We start from the raw sequence: 27239 nt of genomic DNA, 5'->3' as shown, positions 1-27239 counted from the left end.
ACTACCACAAGCCCAGAATAATGTCCTTCATCTGACAGAAACTCTACCACTAACAGTCTGGCAGAGAGACCTGACATCAGTGGCAAACCCACCGGACACTGGCCTGGAAGCCAGTAGTGCTAAGACTCACAGGAGCCAGGGTATCACCTGTCCTAGGAGAGCAGGCCTTACCTTCATCTTTTAAGCGGAGCTCTGTCTTCTTCAGCCACTCTTGTGCGTTCTTGACTGACAGGGTCAGAATTTTGACCTGCCGAGTCATCACTTCCTCTGCTAAAGAAACCAAATGACAAACTCTCTTAACAAAGAGATGGCTTCAGGCATTAGAACATCAAGCACTAGGCCAAGATCCTCACATCCCAAAGCTGCCTTCTGCCACCACAAGCACAGGGTACTTTAAATGAGAGCCCAGTGCCACAGCTGTGGGTCTGCCAATTACCAAAGCAAACCTTTCTGGGAAACTTGTATTCAAAAGATCATCAAGCCCAAACCTGGAGAAAGTGTTTGAATTACACAATTTTTTCAATGTAATTTTGTTAACTTTGTGCTTAATTTACAATGCTGGTAAGAAACAGTCAATAAAGAAGCAGGAGGGAAACCTGACTGTACGAGCAGATGAGAAGAGCCCTTACTATCAAAGGCTCACACTAAACGTGAGTCAGGGCCACCCTAAGAAGAGAGCTCACTTCTCCCTAGGGCTCAGCGCCTTGTCAGTGCTCTAGGAAATCAGTGCATGGAGAGCAAAGGGGCGCCTCAGAGTTTCCTCACAACTTTAACATTCTACCTGTATCTTCTCCACAGCATTCGCTAACACACCAGTTCTCTTCTGGAGCACCCAGAGAAACCATCGTCCCTTACAACAGTCACAAACATTTAACTGGTGATGGTCTCAGTGAGATTTTGCTGGAGTCTGAAAGCAGCCTGTTCTAGTCTTTCTGCTGACACTAGCGTCCCATCCCCCCTGAGTCAGCTACAACTGGGCAACTCCGGTTCAGGCTCCGGCTCTCACCTTCAGCCCAGGCCTTCCGCCTGTAGAGCTCCTCCACCAGATCTGAAACCTTCCTGATGTGCTCCTGCACCTTCCTCTGCAGCATGTGGCTCTGCTCCTTGGAGCCCAGGTGACTCCGGATCCAGACGCTCTGCTCAACGTCCTGCACCACCACTTTGCCTTCTTCAATGATCGGGTCTACCTTTTCATGGAAAAAATCCAGGTATTTCTGGTAGGCCGCTTGCTGCCTTCGGTGGCCTTCCAGGCGAATGTGCTGCTCATAAGACTCACTGACTCTCTCTCGGCATTCCCTCCCTTCCAGTTCAGCCCTGGAAATGATCACAGCCTCTGTGGCTGCTCCCTCAAATGCTTTGCCAGCACTAAAATAGCTTTCGGGGCTGCGGGCAAACTTCACTCCACACAGGTCGCACTGGGTCCTGTCCACATCGGCCCTTTTGAAGTTCCCAGGCCTGAGCTCCCTATCCTCCTCCCTGCTGTGCTCTGTCTGGATCCACCTCCTCCAGCTGATGCACAGAGACACCACTAGGCAGGCTGTGCGCAGCTTGCGCTGGATCAAGGCCTTTCGCTGCTTCTGGGAAAGGATGGCGGCCAGGAAATTATCTCGGTCTTCCAGGGCCAGCTCATCTAATTCATGAGTCTCATCTTCACCAAAATCCCAGTCCGAGTCAGCAAACTGGTCCATGGGGCCCGTACAGAGCAGGCGGTTCAGCCTGACCTCCTCATGACAGAGGCCACGGACCACAGTGCCTTTGGCATGCACACTGTCCCACCGCCAGTGGCAGTCCACCAGGTACTCTTCATCTCGTTCAAAGAGCAGGTCCTGCAGTGCCTCAGCCACAGACTTCACACTGACAGCCATCAGCACCCGCTGCACCACCTTCTGCAGCCTCTTGGGCACCTGGCCTGGCCAGTCCATGCTCATCAGCTGCAGCCTCTTCTGGATCTCCCGGAAGTGGCGGAACAGAAGTGGCTTGCAGAAGGGATGCAGGACTTCCTCAGCATTCACCAGCATCACCAAACACAAGACCAGGGTCCGTTCTGCCTCTCCCGATATCACATAGTCTATTTCACTGAAAGAGTCAAGCAGGACATTGAAGTTCATATTCTCATAGCCACACAGCACCTTGACGAGGTAGGACAGGTGAAACCGGAAGTCCCGGACGGCTCTGGTCACATCTTTTGGCTTGTACTCTTGGATGATGGAGAACACATCCCCAGATTCCCTGTCCTTCTTGCTGGACAGAAACTCCCAGAAGTGCAGGAGTGCAATGTAACTCTTGGGGAGGCACAGGACAGCGTTCTTCCAGAGGCGGGCCAGCACCGCCCCACAGTGGACAAACTGCAGCTCCAGCAGCACCACCGTGTTGATGATACTGGGGACCAGCGGCGCTTTGCACCTCTTGATGAGGACATTCATGAAGCGGAAGAAGAGCCTCTTGTAGTCTTCAGGGTTCCTGTGCACATAGAGCTGGTCCATGGAACTCTCTAGCAGCCGGATGAAGCACAGGTAGGACCTCTCCACATTCTCGTCTTCCCTGTTGGGCACCAACATGCCAAACTTCCCTTCTATGCCTTTCATCCTGCTGCCTCTACCCCTGCCTCTGTCCTCTCTGTCAGACTCAAGCACTTTCAGCTCCCGGTTGTAACTGTCTTCCTCCTGGTGAAGCAGCTTCTCAAACTCGTCTGGGTAGCTGGAGGACAGGAGGAAAGCCTGCATGGCACTCAGCCACAGGTCTGTGGACTCCCTGCGGCTGTGCGCACTTTCCTTTTGAAACAGGTCGTGGATGTACTCTTTTAGGGCAAACCGGTAGGAGCGAAAGAACTTGTAATTTGCCTTGAGGATTTCTTTGCAGGCCATGGGGTTTTCCGACAGCACTCTCTGGTGGAAATGCCTAGGAAAGAGGAGGTTGAGGAAGGATTTGCAAAGGCCATATGTATCTGGAGACAAAATATAATCTATTTCTTCAAGTTCTTCAGCTAAGACATTAGGGAACACTTTCTTGGCTTCCAGAAGCAAACCGTTGATTGCAACCAGGTGCATTTTTGACTGAACCATGCACTTGGCTTCACAGCGCCTGAGGGGCCTGTGGAAATCTTCACAGTGCTCGTCCTCACATTTCAAACCCACAATAAACCTCATGCAGATCCCTGGGTAGGTCTTCCCGAGAAGGATCTGTGTGATCTGACACAGTCTGCCCAAAAGGTGTTTGTTCAGGGCTAATTTCACTTGATCAGTTAGTACTAAAAAATGATCCTTTGTTTTCTTCTCACTCAAGGTCAAATCCAGGTCTAAAATTATTCTTAATATGGGCCCAGGGTCATTCTGGGCTATCTGGCAATACTTGGCATCCACCTGAAAAATTCCAAAAAACTCAAAGCAAGATTTGACCATTTCCTTTTCAGCATTGTTGGTCACGTTTTTAAGGGCCCTGACCAGATTGAGAAGGACTTCCAAGCCTCCTGGAGCCAGGGCCAGAACCTTCTGACTCTCAGACTCACACTGGCTGGCTGCTTCATAGAGAGCTTCTACCATTCCGGCTGAGTGGTTGAGCATGTCAAACTTGATGAAGGCATCTCTAAGCTTCTGAAAGTCTCTCAAGATAATCCCTTGCAGGAACTGGGCCTCTGCGATGCCGGCCAGATGGCCGGTTTGATAGCAGAGGTCAAGCACTTCTCGCAGAATAGCCTTTGTATGTTCTACGTCAGAATCCCTGGCCACGTTGAGGCGGGCAACCCCCAGGAGACATGAGGCCTGGAAGTCCTTGTTGGCAGTGAGCCTAGCAGCCTCCAGGAGGCAGCCATGTTGCTTCATCAATAGCGCAGCCTCTTCCTTCCGGCCCTCCCTGTTGAGCAATTCTGCCGCTTCTGCGAGGCGTTTCCGGGACTTGAGGAACACCAGCTGGTCTTCTACATCAAGCTTGGAAAGAACGGCCATCATTTCCTTGCTTTTATTTGCACTCAGGTACTTTGCAGCAGCTTCCAAGTAAAACTGGCTGGCAGAGTAGGAGAGCTTGGGAACAGGAAAGGTCTTGTTCTTTAACATTTCTTCATATCTGTAAAGACACACATGTCAACTTGTCACCAAAGTAGGAAAAGCCCTTCCCTTCTAAGTCAATACAAAGCACTTTAAATAAGGCCCCCATGAGCCAGATACTGGAGAAAAGACCTAATCCTGTCTGCCACTCAAACATTTCTTTTAATGCTTCCTGTCCAAGCAAAATGTATGCATACTGCAAAACCAAAAAATAACAATTACTCTGGGTAGTCAGCTTTGGTGAACATGACTGCAATTCTGAAAAAGGACATAATGGTGGCTGCAGCAGTCTTTGTTTTTATCTAGCTTGCAATTCTTCTCTTTTGCTAGGTGTGTATGTGACTGCAATCATGTTACACAGATAAAGCTCTAAGGGGCCCTTGCACTCCACTGACTAGAGTCAGTCAGTGTATTCTATTATAAACACAGAGACACACTTTTCATCCACAGCCATCTTTGTGATAATGGTCAAAGCTTAACAAGAGGCTGAGAGGCAGCGTCCACTCTCAAGGACTCTGAGACTGCACTGAAGCATCCTCTCAACTGAGGGAAAATGACCTGTCAGGCCACTTCAGAATCAGCAGCGTAACTTCCAAGATAAGCCATTCCCTGAGAGGAGGGAGAAGAAGGCACACAGATGCAAAAGGAGAAAACCACCTACTTTTCCACTGCAATAGCAGCTTCCTCAAAAAGCTCCTCTTGGCAGTACATTCTGAGTGCGAGATCAAACTCCTGAATCTGCTCAAAGCATCGGAAAGCATCTTTGAAGCACTGGCTTCGCTTATAGAAATAGGCAGCGTCTCTTATCTAGAACAGTAAAACGTTACTTTTATTTAAAGCATTCTAATTTTTTAATCTTAAAAATAGTAATACATAAATAATCAATGTGATTATTTGTCTATTTCTTAGAATCTAGTTAAAACCACATACTATAAATAATATAAAAACAAATTCCTTTCAAAATAAAGGGAACAAGCTAATCCCAATCTTATATCTTATACAAAGATGAAGTGCAGGTGGACTACAGATGTAAATACAGGAGCTAGAGAGATGGCTCAGCAGTTAACAGCCCTGGCTTGTCTTACAAGTTCAACTCCCAGCACCTACATGGCAGCTCACAACCACCTTTACCTCCAGACCCAAGGAATCCAATGTCCTCTTCCAGCCTTCTCAAGCAATGCACACTTGTAGTAAACATGCATACATGCAAGCAAAACACTCATAAACATAAAAAAAGCCTAAAGGTTTAGATATGAAAACCATTGAAGAAAAATGTCTGGGAGTATCTGTGTAAGTAAAAAAGTTTCCATCAAACCTAAAGATACAAATCTTTAGGGAAGTTAATCAATTTTATGACTTCAAATCTATTCATCAAAGGTCTCATGAAAAAAGCTAAAAAAAAGTAATTTTAAGGGCTTAGACTATAGCTCAGTGGTAGAACACTTGCGATTCATACGAGGCCCTGGGTTCAATTCCCAGCATTGGAAATGGAGACAAAAGGAGGAGGGGTGAGGAGGCAAGGGAGACAAGCAACCATAGCACTGGGAACATCACCGTCCAACAACTCACTATGAAAACAGACGCATCTCACTATTGTGGGACCCAATTGCTGGCCACTAGCTAAATCTGAGTAGAAACCTCCATATATGGAGTACTGTGACCTAAAAACCGAATTTTAAACTGTATTTTTTTTCTTTTTTCTTTTTTTCGGAGCTGGGGACCAAACCCAGGGCCTTGCACTTGCTAGGCAAGTGTTCTACCACTGAGCTAAATCCCCAACCCCAAAACTGAATTTTAAACTGTATTTAATTTTAACTAATCTTAAGTAGCCACATCTGACTAGAAGCTACCATATGAGAATTGCAAATCTAGAACATAAAAAGAATTCCTGTAACTATAAAGACTTTTTAAAATTCATAATTTTTAAGAACATGGGCTCTAACTGCCATTTACAGTGGGGATGTGAACAGCTGACGTGAACATCTTCAGCTTCAGTGACAATCAGAAGAGCACACATCCCAGTGAGCTGCACCTCAGAGGAGCACACATCCCAGTGAGCTGCACCTATGAGCTTGCAAATGCTAGACTCTGTTTACTATGTCCAAGGATGCAGGGAACACAGAATCTTTACACACAAAGTGACATGGCTTTTCTGGAATCGAGGTGCTCATACCTAGGAACATGAGGTAATAGTATCAGAAGACCACAGGTAGAGAGGCACTCATAGCAACACATCACAAATGGCTCCAGCAAGACTGAGTCATGCTTCACCAGTGTTGCATGGGGCCACCAGGCATTGGTGAGCAGCCTGGACTTTCATCACTGGAGAACTGGGGTAGTGACACATGGAGAGATCACTCTGAAATGTCACTGTGGTGGAGACACAGCCAGAGCTTAGCACAAGAGAAATGGTGGGAGGGCAAAAGCACAGAACAAGGTGGCACTTAAACCAACTTAGAACACATGTGTACAAAAGACACCACTGTCTAACCTTTAGCAGGGTGAGAATGTGAGGCGGAAGCCAAGTTAAGAGACAAGGGTATAACCTGCTCCTTCCCATGGCAGAGACTGGGAGGCAAAGGGAGGGGGGAGGAAGCAATGGGCAAAACCTGTATCTCATAGTCGCTTATTAGGGCTCAAGACGGTAGCACCGAAGACAGCAGGGCAGACTCTAAAGAACTTGCAAAGCATCTCAATTCCTAGACCGTGGGATGTCTGTTCCCAGTAATGCTATTCTACCCCAGCCCCACCCTCATCTCCCTTGCAAGTCATATCCCACAACAAACATGGAGCAGCACTGGGAGGGCCTGATCCCCTTCCCAGACACTGACCTGGGGCCCACACTTTCCACTTCTAGTAGGTCTCATTCCCCATCCCCTACTTTGACTTCACACAGACACAAAAACCTGAGTTCCAAATGAAGGGTAGGAAATCGGCAGATGACACAACAGCTCACAGCCCCATGCTTCTACCACAGTTTTTCCAACTCCCAGACTGTTTTAAATTCTTACTCCACAACTGATATACTGACAAGGAATGGCTGGGGTAGGGAGGTGGCTCAGTGGTTAAAGTATTTCTGCAAGCCAGAGGACTAGAGTTCTGATCACCAGAACCCAGTTAAACGCCTGGTGAGAGGAGTGGTCAGAAAGTAAAGATAGGGAATTCCCCAAAGCAAGCTAGCTGGCAAGACTGGCCATATCAGTGAGCTCTGGGTTTGATTCACTGACCTTGCCTCAATGACTGAAGGTGAAAGAGAAATGGCAGATGATTCCCAACATCAACTGGGCACACACACACACACACACACACACACACACACACACACACACAAAGACATATACACATACAAACATACACACACATACACACATGCACACACACGTAGACATACACATACACACATGCACACAAACACACACATACATACACACAGACATACATACACATACACAGACATAAACACACATACACACATGCATGCCCACACACACATACGCACATGCACACACACACCTAGACATACACATACACAATACATGCACACACATACACACATGCACACACATACATACACACACATACACACATGCGCACACACACGCATACACATGAACACCGATGGCAAAGGAAACAAAGGAACTGCTGAGAGAATATGACTGCCACCTGGAGTCACAGCAGTGTGATGTAGCTGTGAACAATTTCTAACTGCTTATTTTATTTCCCTGTTTTAATCCTGCCACAAACAAGCAGCCAGTTGTGGCCCACTGCCAGCTTGCCAACCACTGAGAAGCCATGTTCAGACTAGCTCTGCCCAACAGAACTCTGAGCAATGATTCTATTTTGTAATGATGATCATTCACACGAGGCTAGTGACAAGGAGGGTCAAACTTTTAACTTGATTTCCTCTTAATTAATTTTACATCAAGTAACTGCACATGGCTGTTGAATTAGACAGTGATGATCTAGATAATTACTAGAAACACGCACGAAAACTCCATGTAAACACCAGGCTACTTACTCAAGCTGACTCCAGACTATGAACATATGGAAAGAGAAAGCAAAAATATTCTAACGTCCATCTGGCTTGGGTCTGCAACTCGGCCTCTCTGTGGCTGACTTCAGGCCTTAAATAGTAACACAGATGTGGATGAACACAGACACACACACTCTCTCTCTCTCATGAACAAGTGGAGAAAGAACAATCACAGATCACAGGGCCAGTCTCTCCTTCCTTCAAGAATTAGAGCCTCTCACTCCTTCTTTAAAAGGGGAACAAGAATACCCTTGGCAGGGAAGAGAGAGGCAAAGATTAAAACAGAGACTGAAGGAACACCCATTCAGAGCCTGCCCCACATGTGGCCCATACATATACAGCCACCCAATTAGACAAGATGGATGAAGCAAAGAAGTGCAGACCGACAGGAGCCGGATGTAGATTGCTCCTGAGAGACACAGCCAGAATACAGCAAATACAGAGGCGAATGCCAGCAGCAAACCACTGAACTGAGAATAGGACCCCCGTTGAAGGAATCAGAAAAAGAACTGGAAGAGCTTGAAGGGGCTCGAGACCCCATATGTACAACAATGCCAAGCAACCAGAGCTTCCAGGGACTAAGCCACTACCTAAAGACTATCCATGGACTGACCCTGGACTCTGACCTCATAGGTAGCAATGAATATCCTAGTAAGAGCACCAGTGGAAGGGGAAGCCCTGGGTCCTGCTAAGACTGAACCCCCAGTGAACTAGACTGGTGGGGGGAGGGCGGCAATGGGGGGAGGGTTGGGAGGGGAACACCCATAAGGAAGGGGAGGGGGGAGGGGGATGTTTGCCCGGATACCGGGAAAGGGAATAACACTCGAAATGTATATAAGAAATACTCAAGTTAATAAAAAAAAGAAAAAAAGAAAAAAAATTAGAGCCTCTTCCTGACACAAGCAGAGGCTGAACACCACCCACATTTGCCCAGATGAAGCCCCATTCTTCAAGCAGTGGCCTTGGGTGAGACCATACCTTTCCCAGCCTCTCACACAACTGGGCAGAGAGCTGGAACTCCTTGGCGTAGCTCAAACACTTAAGAGATAGCTTTGGTTCATTGCACTCCAAGTAAGTCTTCGCCAGTTCCAAATACTGCAGCTCCTTCTCCCTGGGGAAAAGAACCCAGCATTGCCATGAAATGCGGCTGGCATATTCAACCTGCTGCTCTCATCACAGCGCGTCTCAACTGATCCTGAGGCACTTACTTGGGGCTGAATTTCTTGGATTTCATATTTAGGGCAGTGTAGTGGGCCAGGGCCAACTTCTCCTTCTCAAATGCATCTCCTTTCTGGTAACATTTAGCTGCAACCTAGAATAAGTCAAAGGTTTGATTCCCAGCAAGGTAACAGAGTTAATAGAACAAGAATTAACGCATGCATTGTGTTCCTATGGACAGAGCTCTGTGTCTGGCCCAGCCCAGTCTGACAGGGAAGAACAGGAAGGTGTAGGTAATTAAAGAGCGGTGTCTCCAAAGACAGAGCTGGGTGGGACCAGCTAACACAGCCCACAGGTTTCATTAGGAAATAGCCAGTGGCCACAAAAAGGTGAATACAACATATATCTATAGGCCACCATGACACCAACTGTTTAATCTTCCAAGAGCCACACACAGGGCGGACCGTCCTCACTGTATGTAGTAGCAACCTCAGTCAGAGCCACGGAGCAATGGGTCCGAAGTCCCCCAGTGGCTTTTCTGGGCTTTGACATAGTTGCTAACTCCAGTGGCACCTGCGTGCTAGCAGACATCAGTAGTGTGCTAGTAGACGTGATGTTGTAGAGATACGGTAGAGAGAGCATCAGAACACATCCAGATCCTGGGAGCATGCAGATCTGTTTACAAACCTCTGACTATGAGATGTGCAAAAGGGTGCCAAAGGGTCTCCAAGCATAATTCAAATCCTGGTCAGCAGAAAGCTGTCCTGAAACAGGGGCGCCTCACTGTCTCAAAGCATGAGCCAGAGAAGCAGCAGGCTCACACTGCACCCGGCATTAGGTAGCAATGTTAATGCAGGGGGCACTGGTGATGCTTTCTGGTGACTCAGACTGAGCGACCTCTCCCACTCATGCTCTTTCCTCTGTCATTCCAGGACCACGGGTCTGGGGCCTGCACCACCCTCCTTCCCAGCTAGGGCCTTTGCATGCACTGTTCTAGCTGAAATGCTCCCACTTCCTTTCTGCCTAGTTCTATTTATTCTATAGTCCCAAGACCCCCTTCCTCAAAGAAGGCTTCCCTGACCTCCCGTGTCCAGAACACACCTGGGGACCCTGGTCCTCCTCCATGACACCTGCGATACTGCACTGTGCTTGTCTATAGTCCACTGTTGCTCACCATCATGTTCCTAGGATCTAAATAGACTGTCTGGCCCATAGCTCAACAAGTATCTGTCGGATGAATGATCTTGCACGGTGGTTCTGACACACTCATTGACATGCAGCCAAAAACTCAATAAGCCACCTGAGTCCTGAAGTCCTTTAGCAGGGTCAAAATAAAGTCAGGCGAGGAGAAGGCTTTTTATAATATTCTCATCTGTGCCGGCTCCCCTAAAAAAATTTTAGATTCAAACATTCAAAAGGTATTTTTAAAGGGATAAATAATTGGAATCCCATGGACAACACATATGGGTAACATCAATGATGTTCTGAAAGGAAGTAAAGGTGAGACTTCGTATTACAGCTCATGCCCAAGCTGCTGCTGCTGCCCATCTTGTCTTGCCATTCCCTCCCTGCTGCCTCCCTCCACCCTGACAAAAAATATTTTGTTTTACAGCAGCCAAATGTTCAGTACTTCTATCAATTTCTGGCTAGCAATTTCTAAGGCTAAATATTACATATTTAGAAATGACTTTCCATGCATGCCAAATCTGTAACAGCATGGTTATTTCTTCACCTCATACCACAGCGCCCTCACAACTCTGACCTCTGCCACACTCCTCTGACTATACCTCTGCTCCTTCTACTCCTGCAGTCATGAGTCTGCCTGTCTCCTTGTCCTTCAGTGTAGGCTGTGACTTATCAACTTATTGTGTCCAATGGGAATTCAGCAGATGGGGTACAGAGCTAATTCTAAGACCAGGCCTCCAAGGACTGACACACGTCTTTGAACCCTAGTATGATGTAAACTAGCCCAAACTGACCTGTTCAAGGATCAGGGACAAGTTTTCCAAGAATGCAGTGACAACCCCCCAACCCCATTATCAGAGCCAGGAACCAGCCAATAACCAGAAACAGAGCAACACAACTGAATGGGAGTTAAGTGTAGACATGCGAGTTCTCCAGGTGAGCCCAGAAGCTACTCAGCTGGTTCAAACTGCCAGCCCTAGAGCCGGGGCAGCACACATTACTGGTGATGAGCCACAGTCCAGGTATAAGGTATTTGTTATGCAGTAACAGGTGGCTGAGAGACCCAGAGAGATGTTCTTTTCTGTGCATGTAAACCATTTCCCCTGTCATTTCCAAGGACAAAACTCTTCTAGGCATCGAGGCTCAGGAAACTTAAAGCGCTCTGCCCCAGTGGAACGCAGACACCTCAGGGCACGGCTTTAATCAGTTCTGAACTGCAGTTCCAGGGTCTTCACCACTGCCCAGTTCCTCCTTCACTCAGGCCTAACTTTACAGAATCCAATAATGAGGGTTGCTAGGGCAACAGAATGAGCCCCACAGAGAAACCAGTCTCATAGTTTCTCTTAGTCATAGGAGCAAACCCGTGGGCATCCTTCTGTGTGACACTTGAGAAGCTGGATACCACACATGGGGTGCAGAAGTCGAGAGCGCCATCTGTGAAACCCAGCACAGCTGCTTTCATCTGCAGACGTGAGGACCCAGTCACCCAGGTGCCCAGGCAGGCAGATCCAGAAGGTGTGATCTTTTAGGGCTCTGTGTGTAGTGGTGTTGCTGCCCACAGAATCCTCCTTCCGTTCTTGCAAGACAGAAAAAATCTGCTCTACATAAAGGGCTGAAGCTGTCAGGCAGGACTGTATGCCCAGATGACTTCGCGGAGATGGGGACAAGCGGCCTAGGACTGACCAGGAGAACTATGAGCAAGTCCACTGGGATCCTAAAGAAGCAAGTGCCTGCCTTCATCCCTGTGTGGATGCAGCTGCAGCAGCCACTTGCAGAAACCAAGGGGAACACTCTAGCAAGATGCACAGACAAAGGGAAGAAATAAGACTGGGCCTCTGACTGTTTTGTTGAGCTGCAAAAAATCAATCAAAGAAATAAAAATAGGATGGCAGGGGACAGACCATGACACTCTACCTACCTATCGGTATGTGCCAGCAATTGGCTGAAATGAAGAACTATCCATGGCTTCACTGACTGGGGAGGGAAGGGGGCAGGGATCTCTTCTCCTATTAGGACAAACTCAGAAGTGACAGAATCACTGCCATCCTCACTGTGTCCTAGTCAGCAGTGTGATAGTGGGAGACCTTCCCATGAGTTCTGCCGAGGCCAGCAGTCACAGACATCCCTCACCCTTGATGTCTGCCCCAGCTCCTTACCTTCCAGCACTGGTGCTTGGCATAATAGTCTCCTTGTATGATCCACTCATCAGGGGTTGAGGTCTTAACAAACATGCTATCATCAAAGTCTACAATGAAAGTAAAAAGCCAGTTGGTTTCTCCAAGTGGTAGCCATTGACTTAAACCTGTTTGACCTAAACTGTCTCCTCCCATATTCATTTGTTGAACTCTCTATCTCTACTGCTTCAAAGCAGAGCTTTATTCGGAGCATGATCCTTAATCCAATCTCACTGGTGTCCTTGGAACAGATAAGGATACATAACACACACACACACACACACACACACACACACACACAAAGTGCACCACACAGAGCAAAGACAGACCATGTGAGGACACAGTGAGAAGGTGTTGCTCATCTGGAAGCCCAAAAGCAACCTCAGAAGAAACTAACCAAGTCCTCACCTCGACCACGCCTTGTATCAACTAGAGAAATGAGAAAACGACTTCCTGTGGTGCTCATGCTGACCGTCTAGACTTCATCAACATGTGTTTTAGCACTGAGACCAGTTGGTATAGGTTTCAGAAGGAGGATGTGGAAGTAAGAAAAAGACATAATTTGCTTTTTTAATTTCTGGTATACTTTCCTTGTCTGTAGCTCTGAGGTAGAAGACACACAGTGATTATTAATTAATTCCTCCTTGAAAATCCAAAGCTAACTAGCTCCCAGATTCAAGGAAACAGGATCTTACAATACATACGCTACTTGGATTCTGTTGGAGTTCCATCTCGATAAACCTACAGTAAACTGGAACCAGCACACTATGGAGTGCTGGGTGTTCAATCTCGTGTGTGCATGAATGCTTGACATAGTGAGCTATGGCTCACTGCCACTGACCAGCCTTGTTAGAAAATATTGTACTCACTTATTGTAGCTGAAGAAAAGACAAAAATTCAAAATATAGTTTCTACTGAAGTGTATCAGCTATGTATACCAATGTGAATCTAAAACATCCCAAGCTGTCCCAAGCTGAACAAAACCCATTTTTGTGCTTTAGCCGCCAATATTGTCCTCACAGGGGTAGGCAATCCAACACATCCCTGTAGCCATCGACTCTCTGTCCTTCCTGTCCCATACAAACCTTCCTGTAACTGCACCAATCCTCTCCACCCATGAGCCTCAGAATGTCACGAGCAATGAGCAGCAATGCAGTTCATGAAGTACCAGAGATACGGTGGATGCCAAGGCATTGAGCAAACCAGATCAAAGATCAAGGAGCCAGAGACACCTAGACTGGAAGGCACCAACTAGGGAGGCCAGGCAACCGTGTTCAGAAGGGGCAACCGAGGCAGAGCTGCACGGCCCACTCTGTCCCTTCTTCTGTCCACTAGGTGTACGGAACAGGACGCAGCAAGGCCTCTGCAGCCACCAATGCTGCTCTCTGTTCTGGGAGGGAGTCTATATCCACAGCAAACTCCACACCACATCCAAAGAGGACTAGATGACCAGGGTAAAGAAGCCCAGAATGTGTCACCACCACACTCAGCTCTCACTCAGCCATATGGAGGGATAGGTGCTCTGGAAGAGTGTACTGTGTCGGTCCACAGCATGTGATTAAGACTAACCTTGCTCCTGTGTTCCTACTGCTGCTATGCAAAAGGAACTGTGGCTCTTGAATATATTAACTTTGTAATAAATTACCTATCTTAATCATCTCTCCAATGGTACCAGACCATATCTGGAGTATGAGTTACAGGATAAATTAGAAGTTATATACTATGCCAACCCACTCCGTTTCCTTTAGTGAGCAGGGAAAGGCCCATGAAGAGAAAGCTGGGCATGAACCAGAACATGTTCAGACAGCGGGGTCCTTGAGAAGATGGGTTTTTAAATTTTAAACCTTCAACTTCTCTCACCTTTTTTAAAACAACGGTTGGTTTTTAGGAAAGGAATGTTGGATCCCAGTCCCCAGTTGAGCTATGAGAATAACCAGAAGTAGACATTCAGCAAGCCTTTCTGCAGTACATAAGCCCTGCTTCTTCCCCACCCTCAGAGAAATTAACCATAGTCTAGAGGAATCACCTCATAACGAGCTCTCAAGAAAGACAGATTTCTTCTCCATAAAGGGAAGATTTCTTCAAGCTTATCTTACTCAGAGAACTTCACTGTTTTATTAGCTAGTCTTTGTAAATTATGATGATGATAATGTATGATGATGATAATGTATGATAATTCTGTAAAGCCCTCTAACACTGCGGAGGAGCTAAAAGAGAAGGAAATGATGTCCACATCTATTCTAAAAGTTCACATTCACAAGACCTATATAAGAATAAGCAATGTAAAGTTAGCATCAGAGTAGCAGCCCTGCAACTGTGTCCTCATGCGTTTCCCTCCCCCTATGGGGCTCTCTGCTACTCATTCCCAGGAGCTGATTAGATACAAATAATAGAGACTGGCCATGAGCACATGAAGACAGGCTGGGGAGGGGGGGAGGGGATGGGGAGAGAAGGGACAAAGGGGGAAAAGGGTAAGAGCAAGAGAGTAAGAGAGGGAGAGCAGGAGGGCAAGAGAGACCAAACACTCACTTTTAAAGGCCAAATAACAGATTTTCCCTAAAGTAGCAAACTCTCCCCAATGCATCACAAACACTCTTTCCTAGATGCCTTTACATAACTAAGTTAAAATGTTTTTTTCCTGAGAAAATCATGGGGGGGGGGGGTACTATTAAACAAACGAAACTCTATAACCCAGGCCGGAAGCACAGGTCAGTGGTAGAGCACTTGCGTAGGGCCCAGGTTCAATCTTCAGCACAAAACACAAAGCACCAAAACTGTGCCCTTTCTACGACTATCAGGACAGGAGAGACGCACCTTTCCTCTGACAGCAAGAACATTTTAATGAGATCTTACCTTTATTTTCATCTGTCTTTACAACTTGGACAAAATCTCTCCTAATGAAATATTTGAAAGCAGGAGCCCGTTTCTCTAGGTTTTCGTCAAAGATCCAGAGGTTGACCCGAGCCCGCGTGATGGCAGTGTATAGCTGCTTCAGCTCTCCATTGAGGAGCTGAGAAGGTTGAGGACACAGATGATGAGCCTTGTGCCCAACTGACAGTATGAAGACGCTTTAAAGGGGTTACTCTAGTTTGGGGAGAACACAGAAGCTAAGCTAACTTTAACTTAATTTATTATTTGTGTGTGTACCATAAGCACATGTGTCGGCACCCAAACTTAATTTATTATTTGTATGTGCACTATACGCACATGTGTCAGCACCCAAACTTAATCTATTATTTGTGTGTGCACTATACGCACATGTGTCGGCACCCAAACTTAATTTATTATTTGGATGTGTACTATACGCACATGTGTCGGCACCCAAACTTAATTTATTATTTGTATGTGCACTATACGCACATGTGTCAGCACCCAAACTTAATTTATTATTTGTGTGTGCACTATACGCACATGTGTCGGCACCCAAACTTAATTTATTATTTGGATGTGTACTATACGCACATGTGTCGGCACCCATGTACAGGTCACAAGACAACTTTGTTGAGTAAGTACAGTCCTTCTCCTTGAATTCTCCAGGAACTGAACTCAGGTAGCCAGGTTTGCCTGCAAGCATTTTGCCCACTGAGCCATCTCACTGGCCCACAAAAAGAAATAAGGTCTTAGCGGCTGAAGAACTGATTGTGCAGTTAAGAGCAATGGCTGCTCCTGTAGCCTGAATCCCATCTCCAGTCACCGAGTCCCAGCATATGACTGTAACTCGAGCTCCAGCAGATCTAACATCTTCTTCCAGCCTCCATAGCAACCCAAATACTCATAAAGAAATAAGAAAATAAACGTTTTTACAAAATTAAATTTTAAAGACTTACTGTAGACCTTTGAGCAGGACACCAAGACCTCGCATTGCTGTGACTTGCTCTTTAAAACTAAGACACTATACCCTGTACAGCAACTGTTATTACTACTAAACCAGCCCAGTCACATTCTGCGAGTCTATCAGATATCCTAAACAGAGCTTAGCTCCAGAGGAACTGAATGGCTGGAAGGCAGGTCCACCTGCGTGGTCCGGGCTCTGCAGAAAGGGAGGAGGCAGCCAACACCACTTTCCCTTCCCCACTCCCACCGCTGAGGTAATGGAAGAACGGCCACCTGCAAGGAAAGCTCCTTTCTCATCTTCTCTCCAAGCCTTAGTTGCTCTTTCCACAATAAATCAATCATCACTGTGTAGACAACTGTGCATATTCACCTTGTACATTTCTGGGTTCACCATAAGGGACCGAGCCTGGGACGAACTTGACTTCTCCAAGGGAACATCAAGCAATGGGCAGTTTTCCTCTCTGGAGTCAGATGATGGTATGAATGAGGATATGATCTTCCATTCCTTATAAGCCTGGACAACAACAACAACAAGTTGAAGAACAACAGACTTTGCTTTGCGGTGCCTCCCAAGCTTCGTGGAGAACTGAGCCCCACCCAGAGGTGTGCAGCCTCACCACAAGCTGTATAGAGGGACACATCCCATGTCCTCAGAGTAGGTGGGAGGAGATAAGGTTGCATAGGCACAGGTCAAAGAAGCTACCATGAAAATACACCAACACTTACATAAGACGGTTTAGAAGCCAGATGTAGGTACCCAAGATGGGCAAAAATGCTAAGGGCCCCAGGGTGTTATAATAATTCAAAGAATGTCAACAAACAGTATGGACAGAGGAAACCATACTGCTTTTCATAATGTGGTTAAGAGATGCCACATAGGGACAACATTTAAGACACAGGGAGCAGAATTATCTAAATTAGTCAACTAAGAATGGAGAAAAAAGTCAGATGCTGTATGCTAACATGATATAAGTTAGACAAGACATATTAATAACTAAATTTTCTATTTACTATCTGAACTTGAACACAATGTTCTTAACAGCGAATAATAGAACAACTGGAATTTGCTGGTAAAGAAAAGGAGATAATCAATGTTGGGGTATAGTACTTGTTTTTAATTCTCTCTTTTCTTTACCCAGCCCCCCAAAGCTAAAGTGGGTTAATAATAATAATAAAGTTTACTTCCTGGAAATGGGTAGCCACAAACCATCTGAGCATCTTTGCTCCCCTCCCAGCAGTTTTAAAATACATCTAGCTTCTTTGGCCCCTTTGTCAGCCCCCTTCCCCCCCCCCTTTTTTTGCCTCTTTGCCCGCCAGGAGAATGTCAGCATTTTTACCTGCTTTCCTTGAACAGCTTGCTAAATAGCTTTGAAAGAGGGAGTTATGAGTATGTCCTAAAGAGTTTTTCTAAATATTTCAACTATTCAAATAATTTTACCTATGGCTGACATCACTTCTTAGACTATGGCAACTCTTAGAGTGTTATTATGGCTAGGGCATGGCAATACCTCCTCTAAACTGTGAGTCATAACCCCTTTGGTGGGGGCACCTAAGACCATCAAAAAGCATAGATATTTACATTAAGATTTGCAACAGTAGCAAAAATACAGTTATGAAGTAACAAAAAGAAATAATTGACGGTTAGGGGTCACCACAACATGAACTGTATTGAAGGGTCACAGAATTAGGAAGGTTGAGAACCCCTGCAAAAGGTCAGATATGCATGTTACACGGTCTATCACTGGTCAATCTGCATAGATCTAAAACAACCACAGACAACAGGGGAATGAATGGACATGCTATATTCCAATAAAGCTATTGGTCAAAACTAAATTGAGTTTCATATACTTTCCATGTGCCAAGAGATAGTATTCTTCTTTGACTCAAAAATGTAAAAATCCATTCTTAATACCAAGATATGGAAAACAGCCAGTGGGCTGGAATTGGTCAGCAGGCTTCAGAATTAGTTTCTGACCCTAGCAAGGCTGAACTGCCCAGATTACATGTGGTACTCAAAATGTGAAACTCCCAGAGTCTCAGACTTTAGACATCACTATCTTCTAAGTGTAGCCACTTCGTTCTCTAGCTTCTCCTTTTTGTAAAGTGATGTAACTTGACACCTTTGTAGGGCTCAAGGATGTCCAAACCATGAAGTGGTTAGAGCTGATTAATGTTTGCTTTAAATTATTCTAACTACGTGATTAAATGAAGTGTAATGACTAAAGCACTGTCTACTAAACATGGCTGGTTGTGTTACTATAAAAATCGATTATGGGGTTCATTGCCATAGTCTAAGAAGTGATGTCAGCCATAGGTAAAATTATTTGAATAGTTGAAATGTTTAGAAAAACTCTTTAGGACATACTCATAACTCCCTCTTTCAAAGCTATTTAGCAAGCTGTTCAAGGAAAGCAGGTAAAAATGCTGACATTCTCCTGGCGGGCAAAGAGGCAAAAAAGGGGGGGGGAAAGGGGGCTGACAAAGGGGCCAAAGAAGCTAGATGTATTTTAAAACTGCTGGGAGGGGAGCAAAGATGCTCACATGGTTTGTGGCTATCCATTTCCAGGAAGTAAACTTCTATTATTATTATTATTATTATTATTATTATTATTATTATTATATTATTATTATTATTTCAAGATGAACACAAGAAGAGGCTGTGTGTTTGTAGCATGGATAACAGACCTGCGCACTTGGGACCATAAAAGGAGCTGCTTCTTCCAAGTAAAAGGCCTGGATTCCACAGCAAGTCTCTCACAAAGTTTGTGGGTTTCCTGCCCCCATCCCTCTCCCACATGAGTGTGAAAGAAAGAATGACTCGGGACAGGGTGTAAGTAGCAGTCACCCTTCCAAATTCCCAAGGACGGCTTAGGGGTGTCTGGGAGAGTAACTTCTCCACTAAGATGAAGAAACATCCTGTAAGGTCTGATACGGCCACTCCTTGGTCGGCCTCCCCAGCTCTGACAACCTGGTAATTAGGTGAATCGACAGGCAAAATAAATCTGGAGAGAACACACAGTGTCCACCCATGCCCATGCACACCCAGGTCCAAATGCCCACCCAAGCCCAAATGCCAGATGTTCCAAGGCAGTGCAGGAACAAAGACAGACAATCTCCCCCATCCCTTATGTCACACATCGACCACTGTTCAGAAACTTTCATCCAGCCACCTCGAAGGAAACTCTAAATTCCAGACCACGGAGGGTGGGGAAGTTTGATCTGCCTTCCCTCTCTTTCCCCCAGGCACTTCCTTCCCTTTGCTCGTAGCATTTTCATGGTCTGGAGATTGTAAAGGATGAATTGGGGGCACTCTTTGCGCCAAGGAACACACGAGTGCATTACACCAGGAAACACCGTGTAAACATATTTATCGGAGGTCTCCTCGTGTACACAGAATAAAGCAAATACTTTCAAAGGATTCTGTTTAGGTGTTTGCTGCTTTTGTGTATTTCAGAGTTTCACACGGTCTGAGTCATCAGTGGGAGGACAGGGAGGAGCCTGTGCCATTCCCAGGATTAGGTAAGAGAGTAACTGATTTTTCTTTCAGAAGCAAAGCTCCCCCACATAGATCCTTAAATCTTTGACCTTTGACTTTATCACTGGCATGTGCATACAAATGGCACTGAATAAAGGACAGGAACAACAAAGTCTTACCCCTTTCTCTTTCAGGAGAGCCTCAGTCCAACCATGACCAGTGGATGTGTTATTAGGAAAAAAGAGTTAGACCTCAGAGATGGAAATGATAGCAGGGTTACTGAGCATGCATCTGCTTTTCTTAACAAGCCTACCAGGAAGGCTGCACACTAGACATGGCAAGGATATAGTTATTCATTGTGGAAGGTTCTGGAAGCCAATTCACATGTGAAAGGGAAGGGAGGACAAAGGGAAAGTACTTAGTGCCCAAAGCATTTCTTCAGATTCTGCTATGAATATTTTAACTATGGACAACTTACTTAACGCGGTAACTTCTGGCTTTATCTACAGAACAACAGTAATAAAAGTCCTTTGGATCTCAGAGCGTTGGTGGGATGGGACACTGCATTCAAAAGGTCCCTTATAAAACGGTAAGGCAGCCTTTGCAGTACCAGATATAAATACTATTAAATTGAATAGGACATTGAAGAATGACTTTTAAAATGTAAGGAAGGATTCTATTTCAAGAGTCATATCAGGGGTAAATTTCAAGGTATCAAAGCCAAAAGGTGCTCCAAATTTAGGTATAAAACAACCTCTCCAAACTTGTAACAGAAAATCTGCAACAGGGACCAAAACACAGCAAGCTGTAGCACAACGAAGATCCATAGCAGTCAGCCTGAGTCCCCACCAAAGACGATGTCAGTGAAAGGAAACCAGTGGCCAGAAGCCATGGTAATAGTCTTGATTTAGTGGGTCACCCACAGTAATTTGGAAATATAAAAAGAAGAAGGAAAGACATGGCAAGGACTCAGGCACCACACGAAGGCAATGGCTGGCCCAGAAGTCACTGGGGGGGGGGGGGGGTGTGAATCCAGGGACTCTGGCTGCTGTGGTTCCATGCGTGAAGCTGTGGTAGTGAGGCCAAAGGGAGCTGGGGACAGGGTGACCGCTCTTGTCACCCACACTACCTGACCCACCAGACCGGAACAAGCCTCACTGTCTTCCTGGAGTTGTCTCTCACCTGACTTTGCCTAGCTCTGCCCTTATAAGGTGGACATTGCTAACCTGGTCCTCATGCATGGCTCTCTTTAGAACTTGTTCCAACTTAGACACCCCTGGGAGGCAATGATAACAGCAGCTAATAAACCTGGCCTTGAGTACCGGTCACTCAGGAAACATGAGCACACGAGAACCAGGGATGTACATGGAAAGGTAGCCAGTAACGACTCAGAGCTATTCTCAGACCACCCCATTTGCAAGAGGCTCTACTACAGACACAGGCACCTGAACAAACTCTTAGCCTCAGCTCCAAACTGTCTTCCACAGAGCACAAGTCCCACTCAGACCTGAACTGTGTGAAAAGAATCCAGTGTGACTGACGTACCTCAGAATCAGTGAAAAAGTTGTAAAGGAGGACATCGTCAAATTCCAGTCCTTTGGCCTCATAAACAGTTAGCACAAGAGCTAACCCCAGCTCTTCTGGGATTTTCTCCTTAGCCATTTCATTGGCAACAAGAATCACCTAAAATAGAATAAGTCCAAATAATATCAGATTCTACAAAGACAAATAAAGGGAAGTTTTATGTGCCTAGAAAATAAGTAATGCTTTAAAGAGAAATAACCAGGACTGACTTGGTCATCTAGGACTGGGAAGATAGTTAATGGCCTCTCTCGGGCCCATATCCATTCTGTATTAAGAGCACAGTAACTCACCTTCTTCTTCATGATTGTGACTTCAAATTGACTTATTTCAGAACACATAATCCCAAGAAGCTTACCTGGTGGGCACCAAATTCAATGGGCTGAGTTTTTCTTTTGTTCCCTCGCAGCAAAATTGCCAAATCGCTTACACTACAAGAGTCCAAGAGAGTTGGCTTGGGACCATCAAAAAGTCCAGAATCTCTTGGAAGGCGATCAAAGGATTCTGGGAAATAGAACTGAAGTAAGTCCACCACTCCAGATGCAAGGTTGAGGATCCCTGGATGAAACAAACGTACCTGTTAGATACTATGCAGCATGGCTAAGGTTTTGGTTATTTGGTTTTCTTTTTCATGGGGAGTCAGTAGTAGGGGGAGTATCTCTAATTGTTCATTGGCTGAATAAAGATGGCAGAAGCAATTGCTGGGCGAAAGGTAAGGTGGGATTTCCAGGCAGGACAGGAAGAGGGGGACAGAGAAGATGGGGAGCGGGGGCCAGATGGCAGAGTGGAGAAGAAGCTGTGGACATGTAGGTTTCTCGGGGCACCAGCAGTTTGTAGCCTCCGCAGTTGCCTGCAGAGGCCACAGAGGATGGGGCAGGATATTCTTCACCCAGCCTTTGAGTTATCTGGTCAGTTTTAAAATATGTCTCTACTGTTTTCCTTCCACTCAGCTATAGGGATCTGGGTGAGGTGGCCATTGTGGTACCAGGTAAGCAGTAAGCAGAGACCAGGAAAGCTAGCATGGGAGCTGAGTGAGTCCAGGGCAGTAGTTGGTGGCTGTTCTCTTCCAGGAGCATAGCCAAGAAGGAGCTCCTGGCATTTGTTGGGAAAGCATTAGCCAGCAGGAGGGTGGCTGCTAGTCCCAGAGCCTAGCCAGAACCAGCATGGTTTATTAACATTACACACAATAGATGTTACCCAAAGTGAGGCATGAATCCACGACTCTAGGATTAAGAGTCCCATGCTCAACCAACTGAAGTAGCCAGGCTACCCTGACATTACACTTTATTTCAAGCTTATCTCCAGTTCCCACCTGGTTAACAATGTTCACATTATCACTCTGGGTGTAGTAGATAAAGACAGAAATTTGTTGCTGTACCAAGAGGGTTTATGGGTCCTCAATCGCAACTTCTGATGATAACATAAAGATTACTGCCTAAAGAACTCAAGGCAGACATGTCTATACAACTACAGGTACTAGAATGTCCATATAAATATGGTGAGAATATGGTAAGAAATCAAGAATCACTGTTTCCTCTTATCGGTCCCTACAGCACTAGCAGCAACATTACCACGGGAAGAGCATGATGAATTGTTAACGGGAGACAACCAAGGCCTCTATCATCCTTTTCCTCTAGATTTACCCAGCAGAAATAGGACTGCACAAAGGAAAACTGTCAAGAGCCAGAGAACAGACTTGGAAAAAGCTTTTCTCCACCAAGTCTCATTTCTTATCTCTGCTCTAAAACAATGCTGACTAAAGTCTGAGATGCAGTAGTCACCCTCATAGAAGTCAGTCCGTGAAATCCTTACAACCCAATGGTCCAGATGAGACAATGGAGATGTTACTAATGGACTCCACCCCTGAGGGGTAACCAATCTCCTCTAAGTGAAGGGATCTCACTCTCAACACCTATCTTCCTGGGTCTCTCTAGATCCCTTAGAAGCCATCTGCCATTGCCTAATACCAGGTAAATTAAGGCAGAGCACAGAAAAACTGCATGTGTTGTTACAACTATTATCAAATAGTAAAGTGAAAATGTATTCCTAATTCTTTAATTATTACAAGTTTCCAATATACAGTAATAATGAACATAATTAGCAACTGCTGTTCCAAAGAAAATCTGTTGCCGCTTTTTTCATGTCAGTTACGAACTAACAATGGCCAGAACTTTACACTGATAGGGGAGCCCAAAAATAGCATAAAAGTTCCCGCCTGCCTGCTATCACTTCCTACTACTGAAACATGCTGAGAGACACAAAAGCACAGGAAGAGCTTCTTGTCATCAACAATTTCTATCACAGTGATCTCTGGCCAAATGACTGGTGCTACTACAAAGGAGTGTTAAGTTAGCAGAGGTTTACAAAGCACTTTAAATGCTGCCCTGAAATGTCTCCATGAATACACAGTCACTTAAGATTCCTTTCTATCAAACTACATCTTCAGTGGTCTATTTACAGGTGAGTGCTGGATCACAAGTTCTCTCACTAGTGAGCATAGTAACTAGCACTAGCTCTTTCTTCTGATATAGACTCAGCCCAAGGCCAATGCTCCAGCCCCTCCCCAGAAGGTGAACCTAAGGCCTGAGGTACCTGAGTGAGATCTGTAATTCTGGTACAGCTGGTGGATCCTCTTGGGCTTTCGAACAGCACATTGCTTGTCTACTGTGTTCCTGCTGGCGTAGTGGAACAGAGAGAGCAGGTCACTGAAACGGAAGGCCACACCCTTCATGATGCTTTGGGCCGTGTCTCCAGTAAGGAACATGGCATTGGGGTCATTGATGCACTTCATCAGCAGTGCCAGCTCTGCTTGGGTGAAGTCCTGAATCTCATCACCATACAGCTCATGGATGGACCAGGGCAGCACCCTGAGCTTCGACAGCCTCCAGGACAGGTTGTACAGGACATCTTCTTCATCAAAATACCCTTTCTGGGACCTGATCTGCTGATACAGGCAGAAGAGGCTATAGATCTCACTCCGATCTTCCTTGAAATTGGGGGATCGTTTCCTCCCTAGCTTCTGATAGGCTTCTTCAGTCAGTCTCCCATGGGGACAGCTAAGAGCCTCAAAGGAACCCTTCAAGAAGGATTTTATTTCTTTCCAAATCAGCGCTGGGTTGTAAGAACTTCTCCCTTTGATCATTTTGGGCCATATCTCATTGGTGAACACCTCAAACGTCACATATACCCGGGGATCACTATCCCCTGTTTGTGTTTCGGTAGTTTTCTCCTCCTCACTGTAGTTCCCATCAGCTTCAACCTCATCCTCATCCTCTTCCCAGCTGGGGATGCTAAACTCTTCCTGTGTGGACCATCCTACAATGGTTCTTTTTAAGCTTCCGTCTTCGTTTCTCAGAAAAAATGGTTTTGGCAGAGAGGCATCGAGCAGGAGGAGAAGCTGTTTGGAAGTCACAAACAGAGGGAAGTTTTCATCCCGCAGGTCCTGGAGTTTGTGGACATTGGGATCCAATGGTTTATAGTGACTGGTGGCCTTGGTGGACTTGGAGAGTTCAATAAAATTCCTCTGCACCTCCTGGCACAGGACATGGTTCTTAGTCACAAAGATCTGATGTAGATGCTCCAGCTGGTGCGGGTGGTCTGGCACACATCCTTCCGCTGCTTGGCTGTCCCCTGCTGACTCCACTGTGCCTCCTGCACACGCTTCACTCTCTTGCTCCTCCTCTGTACTATCCACTGTTTCCACTTTGATAGAACCCTCCTCTTCCTCATTTTCTTCTTCCTCCTGGCCTGGACCCTCTTTTCCTGGTTCTACTTCCAACCTTCTCTTTGGCAAGATCTGTTTGGACAGCAATGGGCTTCCTGCCTGCTCAGCTTTCTCCCAGTAAACATGGAATTTCTTCCAAAGCCTGTACAAGCAACAAGTTGTTTTCCCAGTGCCACTCCGTCCAATGAGGATGATGGGCTCTAGGGGCTTAGGGTTGAGGTCAATCACAGCGTACTCAAGCTCACCCACTCGGAACGGATACTCCACCGTGGCTGTCATGTCGTTGAGAATATTTAAGGCCATGCTGGTACTGAAGCTGTGGAACTTCATGATGTTGTACTCTGTCTCCACAGCACTGGCTGGAGGAAAGTACTCAGGATCTGCCTGCTCTATGCTCTTCTCCGCCTCTGTGTCTTCCACATAGCAGCGGGGTATCCGCTTCTGGATTTTCATGTTAGCGGATACCTGTCCTTTGTTGATACCCTTCAGTTTCTTTCGAAGGACACAGGACAAGCCCCGGGTGTAGGCACTGCAGATGGCCATGATGGAATCTGAAAGCTTGCAGTGATCCAAGACAATGTCCCAGATGCGGATAATTTCCGTATAGACCCGCCCTGATTTCTCCATGGAGTAGGTATTCCGCTCTGTACCCATAATTTTCTCAGAGTTCTCACTGCACCGAGCAGAGAAGTCAATAGCAAGCTCCCACAGCATCCTGGCACCTTTGTCTAGCTTTGCTTCAAAGAGCTGGATGTTTCCTTTTGAGTGCTTCAGCCGCTTCTGCAGGCCCTGGGTCCACTCACCATTTCCCAACTGCTGGATAGCAAGGATTATTTTTTTCTTTATAACTTTGGTCATAACCTTACTGGACAGCTTCTTCAGCATTTCTGAGGTGCACTCAATCTCCCAGGTCATGTTATCAAAGTCTTGAAGACAGGCTTGAATCTCCTGCATGGTCCAGTTGTCCTGGTTACCACCGGCTACTCGCAATCTGTTACCAACTGGAGCAAGCTGTAAAGCCCCCGGGCCTGCCTGGGCATGCCCATCCCCAGCCTCAGAGGCAACAGGGTTGTCTCTACTAGAGCCAGAGCTCCCCATACTCTGAGTTCTCTGGAGCTTGTCTTTCTTTCCTTCCATGCCAGCTGCCATCTTGGGAGAGCCTTGCTGAGGATAGTCCTGTGGGAGAGACATATCCAACTCAATCTGCTGGATCAGAACTGTGATGTCCTGTACAAGGCGGTCTCTCAAAGAACGTGTCCTCATGGCTTCAGGTTCCTGCCTGGTCACCTGAACATCAGGGAGAATCTCTGTGACTCCCTTAGAAAGGGTTCTGTCAGCAGTACTACATGGCAAAGACTTGAAGGAAGTCTGTGACTTGAGCTGAGATGTATGGCCAAGGGCAGAAGATCTGGACAGCCTCCCCAGGTGGGCAGCAGGGTCTTGCCGGTTCTTCCGCCTGCTCTCTGTCAGCGCTTTGTTCCAAGCCAAAAGCAGAGCATCGTTCTTCTTAATCCGGTGCCTAACACCTTTGCCTGCTTTGTTCTTCAGGTTGAAGTTGATGTCGAACTTCACCAGCAGCTCTATCAGCTTCTTTGTGCGCTTCAGCATGCCCTTCTGGAAGAGGAGGTGCATCAATGTGTTCCCATTGCTGTCTTGAACGTTAGGATTAAGGTAGTAAAATTCGGTAGGGTTGGACAAAAATAAATCCAACAGGTGGCTGAGGAAGTTAAAGCCAATGTCAGCTGAAAGACAAACAGAATCCTGTGAGTACAAAGCCATTCTTCTCAGGGGACAGCAGACTGGCCAGTGTGAAGCATCATACAACATCGACCTTCCTCAAAGATGTGATATTCATTAAATACAATGTTCTCAACCGAGGTAATTTGCCCCATGGGAAATCTGGCAATGTGGGGGCAATTTACTTGTGACAATCAGGAGGGTATATTGGCAACCAGTGAGCAGAGGCCATGGACAAGATAGCCCTGTCAACAAAGAATTGCTAGCCCAGCAATCAATGGAACCTCCTAAAATTACC

At 46.1% G+C, this 27239-nt stretch overlaps 1 protein-coding gene across 8 annotated transcripts in view; it reads right to left on the bottom strand.

Moving 5' to 3' along the window:
- Trank1 (tetratricopeptide repeat and ankyrin repeat containing 1) overlaps positions 1-27239 on the bottom strand; it is an 80499-nt gene that overhangs the window by 1714 nt on the left and 51546 nt on the right. For 6 of the 8 annotated variants that reach the window (XM_039081618.2, NM_001191799.2, XM_039081614.2 and 3 more), the window contains 11 exon segments: positions 24073-26946; positions 21839-22038; positions 21445-21582; positions 16795-16938; positions 15444-15600; positions 12573-12661; positions 9282-9385; positions 9052-9184; positions 4702-4847; positions 1007-4059; positions 172-270 (listed from right to left, as the gene is read on the bottom strand). In XM_039081618.2, the coding sequence (XP_038937546.1) occupies positions 172-270; positions 1007-4059; positions 4702-4847; positions 9052-9184; positions 9282-9385; positions 12573-12661; positions 15444-15600; positions 16795-16938; positions 21445-21582; positions 21839-22038; positions 24073-26946 (7137 nt within the window). 8 annotated transcript variants of the gene reach the window in all.

The sequence above is a fragment of the Rattus norvegicus genome, chromosome 8, assembly GCF_036323735.1.
Source record: "Rattus norvegicus strain BN/NHsdMcwi chromosome 8, GRCr8, whole genome shotgun sequence".
NCBI lineage: Eukaryota > Metazoa > Chordata > Mammalia > Rodentia > Muridae > Rattus > Rattus norvegicus.
The sequence above is the reverse complement of the archived record's forward strand: the minus strand, read 5'-3'. Positions and strand labels throughout refer to the sequence as shown.